Consider the following 5,000-nt stretch of genomic DNA (forward strand, 5'->3'; position numbering starts at 1 on the left):
GTGTCTTTGTCAGAAAACTATTAGCACAGGCAACACAGCATGTTTTGACAAATTTACACAAAAACGAGGCACTGATTTACCATTTACATTAGTATAGTGTAAAATCAACAAGCATAGATTTTACAGTAAAAAAAAATCTGCCATCTTAGTCTGCAGAATTTTACAGTGGTTCCGTTTACAATGAAACACTGTAAAACAACAACCGTAAATTTTACCGTAAAAAAAAAATTACAAAAATTGGCAGTTTTTTCCCATTCACAGTAGTACACTGTAAAAACAACAACTGTAGATTTTACCATGATAAGAAAAGTGGTACCTTTCTTCCATTTACAGTAGTAGACTGTAAAAACAAATACTGTAGATTTTACGCTAAAAAATACTCGCAGCTCAGTCACCAATATTTTACTGTAAAATAATTGTTCATGGTTTATGGTTTGAGTTTTTTCGAACAGTTTCTCCTTTCAACATGTTCGAAAAGGAGTAGGAAGAAGCAGAGCTTAAAGTAGAGCTGTGGTTCCATTTACAGTAATAAACTGTAGATGTTACTGTGAAAAAAACCTGGCAGTTTTTCCATTTACAGTAGTAGTACGCTGTAAAAACAACAACCGTAGATTTTATGGTACAAAAACCTGGCAGTTAAGCCTACCCTAAAATAATTGTGGTTCCATTTACAGTAATACACTATAAAACAACAACCGTAATTTTTATTGTAAAAAAAAACAACTAGCAGTTTTTTACATTTAAAATAGCACACTGTGAAAACAACAACCGCAGATTTTACAGTAAAAAAAACTGGCAGCTTAATCGCCAATATTTCATTGTAAAAACACATCAACCTGTGATTCTATATACAGTAATACACCACAAAACAACAACTGTGGATTTTACTGTGAAAAAACCCTGGCAGTTTTTCCATTTTAAGTGGTACACTGTAAAAACAACAACCATAGATTTTACTGTGAAAAAACCCTGGCAGTTTTTCCATTTTAAGTGGTACACTGTAAAAACAACAACCATAGATTTTACCGTAAAAAAACTGGCAGCTCATTCGCCAATATTTTATTGTAAAAAATAACAAAACTGCGGTTCGATTTACAGTAATACACTGTAAAACAACAACCTCAGATTCTACTGTAAAAAACAGTGTTACTGTTTTCCCATTTACAGTAATACACTGTAAAACAACAGCCTCTGATTTTACCGTAAAAAAAACAGTGGTGCTGTTTTGCCATTAATAAGTACACTATAAAAACATCTACCGCAGATTTACCGTAAACAAACCGTGGTACTGTTTTTCCATTTACAGTAGTACACTGTAAAAACAACAACCATAGATTTTACTGTGAGAAAACTCAGCAGTTTTTCCCATTTAAAGTGTTACACTGTAAAAACAACAACCTTAGATTTTACCGTAAAAAAACTGGCAGCTCAATCGCCAATATTTTATTGTAAAAAAACAAACAAAACTGTGGCTCCATTTACAGTCATACACTGTAAAACAACAACCTCAGATTTTACTATAAAAAAAACAGTGGTACTGTTTTTCCATTTACAGTAGTACACTGTAAAAACAACAACCGTAGATTTTACCGTAAAAAAAAACTAACAGGTTTCTTGAAGAAGGAAAAAAATGTACCAACGGATACAAACAAAGTCCCCTTGAACCGGCCAAAAAGTTACAGTTGTGTGAGAAATTTCAATCCAATTTGACTTAAGGGGTTTAAAAACCATATGGTGTCTGTTTTACCGTAAAAAACAGTGGTACTGTTTTCCCATTTACAGTAAAACAACAACCTCAGATTTTACCGTAAAAAAACAGTGGTACTGTTTTTCCATTGACATAAGTACACTATAAAAACAACTACTGTAGATTTACTGTAAAAAAACAGTGGTACTATTTTTCCATTTAAAGTGTTACACTGTAAAAACAACAACCATAGATTTTACCGTAAAGAAAACTGGCACCCCAGTCGGCAATATTTTATTGTAAAAAAAACAAACCAAAACTGTGACTCCATTTACAGTTATACACTGTAAAACAACACCCTCAGATTTTACCGTAAAAAAAACAGTGGTACTGTTTTTCCATTTACACAAGTACACTATAAAAACAACTACCGTAGATTTACCGTAAAAAAAAAGACAGTGGTACTACAACCGTGGATTTTACTGTGAAAAAACTCGGCAGTTTTTCCATTTAAAGTGTTACACTGTAAAAACAACAACTATAGATTTCCCGTAAAAAAAAACAGCCAGCTCAATCGCCAATATTTTATTGTAAAAAACGGAACAAAACTGCGGTTCCATTTACAGTAATACACTGTAAAACAACAACCTGAGATTTTACTGTAAAAAACAGTGGTACTGTTTTCCCATTTACAGTAATACACTGTAAAACAACAACTTCAGATTTTACCGTAAAAAAACAGTGTTACTGTTTTTCCATTTACATAAGTACTCTATAAAAACAACTACCGTAGTATTACTGGGAAAAACAGTGATACTGTTTTTCCATTTACAGTAGTACACTGTAAAAACAACAACTGTAGATTTTACTGTGAAAAAACTCGGCAGTTTTTCCATTTAAAGTGTTACACTGTAAAAACAACAACCATAGATTTCCCGTAAAAAAACAGGCAGCTCAATCGCCAATATTTTATTGTAAAAAACTAAACAAAACTGTGGCTCCATTTACAGTAATACGCTGTAAAACAACAACTTGAGATTTTACCGTAAAAAACAGTGGTACTGTTTTCCCATTTACAGTAATACACTGTAAAACAACAACCTCAGATTTTACCGTAAAAAAACAGTGTTACTGTTTTTCTATTTACATAAGTACTGTATAAAAACAATTAATGTAGTATTACTGGGAAAAAACAGTGATACTGTTTTTCCATTTACAGTAGTACACTGTAAAAACAACAACCGTAGATTTAACTGTGAAAAAACCCAGCAGTTTTTCCATTTAAAGTGTTACGCTGTAAAAACAACAACCATAGATTTCCCGTAAAAAAACAGGCAGCTCAATCGCCAATATTTTATTGTAAAAAACTAAACTAAACTGTGGCTCCATTTACAGTAATACACTGTAAAACAACACCCTCAGATTTTACCGTAAAAAAAAAAACAGTGGTACTGTTTTATCATTTACATAAGTACACTATAAAAACAACTACCGTAGATTTACCGTAAAAAAAACAGTGGTACTGTTTTTCCACTTACATAAGTACACTATAAAAACAACTACCGTAGATTTACCGTAAAAAAAAAAACAGTGGTACTGTTTTTCCATTTACAGTAGTACACTGTAAAAACATAAACCGTAGATTTTACTGTGGAAAAAAGCCGCCAGTTTTTCCATTTAAAGTGTTACACTGTAAAAACAACAACCATAGATTTCCCGTAAAAAAACAGGCAGCTCAATCGCCAATATTTTATTGTAAAAAACAAAACAAAACTGTGGCTCCATTTACAGTAGTACACTGTTAAGCAACAACCTCAGATTTTATCGTAAAAAACAGTGCTACTGTTTTCCAATTTACAGTATTACACTGTAAAACAACAACCTCAGATTTTACCATAAAAAAAACAGGTACTGTTTTACCATTTTCACAAGAACACTATAAAAACAACTACCGTATATTTACTGTAAAAAAAACAGTGGTACTGTTTTTCCATTTACATTTGTGCACTGTAAAAACAACAAATGTAGATTTTACCGTAAAAAAAAACAACTAACAGGTTTCTTTGAAGAAGGAAAAAAGATTACCAACGGATACAAATAAATTCCCTTTGAACCGGCCATAAAGTTACAGTTGTGTGAGAAATTTCAATCCAATCTGACTTAAGGGGTTTAAAAACCATGTGGTGTCCAGAAAAATAATAAGTATGCACGTTATGAGATGTTGACAGCCTTTTGTGTGCAGTGGTTCAGGAGCTGGCTATCCCACATATCAAAGGTGGCGTTTCGGGGGTTCCTTGTTTTCCTTCGGAACGATGAAAACAATGGCGCGCGTTTACGAGGCCGTAAATGACAAGTGTGATTCGTGCAATTTGATGACTGGTTCCCCGTAAGAAATAATACCCTTAAGTCTGATCAAACGTGAGTAAAATGACGTGCCTCTAAAAGTTGCCTGTGAGTGATGGTGAGGGTGCCTGGGTCGGTATAATAGGAACCATGCTCTTGTTGGACCATGGAGCAGGTCCATGGGGTCCTGCAGGTCCACCGACTGTTTGCCTTCAGTCATTCGCGATGCAAGATTGAGATTTTGTCTGAAATGTGAGCAGAGCTTCAGGCACAGGTTAGGAACTCGTCCCACCAGGAGGTTGTTCTGCAACCTCCTGGTCAGAGAGGCTGACATTCCAGATGTGCCACACATCTTGCTGCTCTTCAAAGGCAGACATTCCTGGTGCTGCATAACAGCAACAGGAATCGTGTGTTTTTAAAAACGGCAGAATTTGCGAAGGAAACCACTGAAGTGGTCTGTGATGCAGCGGTGACATCACCGAGAAACCCTGTGCAACTTCCATGTCTTCATCTTATCTTCCAGTAAGCGCCCCGCCTTCCTGCGCTGCTTTCCAGCTGTTGGCGCTGGTGACAAATAACCCACGTAATGGTTGATTCATGACCAAAACAATCAAAAAAGAAAGCTGACAAAAGTAATGAGACACTAGCAGTGTGTTTGGACGAGGCCGTCCCTTCCATCTCAGCTCAGACATGTTGGACTCATGCTTGGATGAGTTTGATGACCTCACAGATTCCAAGCTAAATTCCCACAAAACACTCCGACGTCGTGTTCAAGGCTTTCCCAGAGTAGTGGAAGCTGTAATAGCAGCGGAGGGACGGCGCATGAGTCAAATATTGTGTCCAGCGTGGGAAATACTCACATCAAGCTAATGAAATTATTTTTAATAACTGCTAATGATGGACGGAGTGGTCCAAATCCTCACATCGCTATCTTTCCCCTGCAGGGCTCCATCCAGCAGCTGTTGCTCAC

The 5,000-nt window shown here is 35.6% G+C and overlaps 1 protein-coding gene across 1 annotated transcript in view; it reads left to right on the plus strand.

Annotated features, from left to right (window-relative positions):
- Nucleotides 1-5,000, plus strand: part of LOC133629866 (collagen alpha-1(XVIII) chain-like) — a 91,226-nt gene that overhangs the window by 59,237 nt on the left and 26,989 nt on the right. Inside the window, exon 6 of the mRNA XM_062020911.1 lies at nucleotides 4,975-5,000. This exon is cut by the window's right edge and continues 49 nt beyond it. Within this exon, the coding sequence (XP_061876895.1) occupies nucleotides 4,975-5,000 (26 nt within the window). The remainder of the gene's footprint in view (nucleotides 1-4,974) is intronic.

This window comes from Entelurus aequoreus, linkage group LG15, assembly GCF_033978785.1.
Source record: "Entelurus aequoreus isolate RoL-2023_Sb linkage group LG15, RoL_Eaeq_v1.1, whole genome shotgun sequence".
Classification (NCBI taxonomy): Eukaryota; Metazoa; Chordata; class Actinopteri; order Syngnathiformes; family Syngnathidae; genus Entelurus; species Entelurus aequoreus.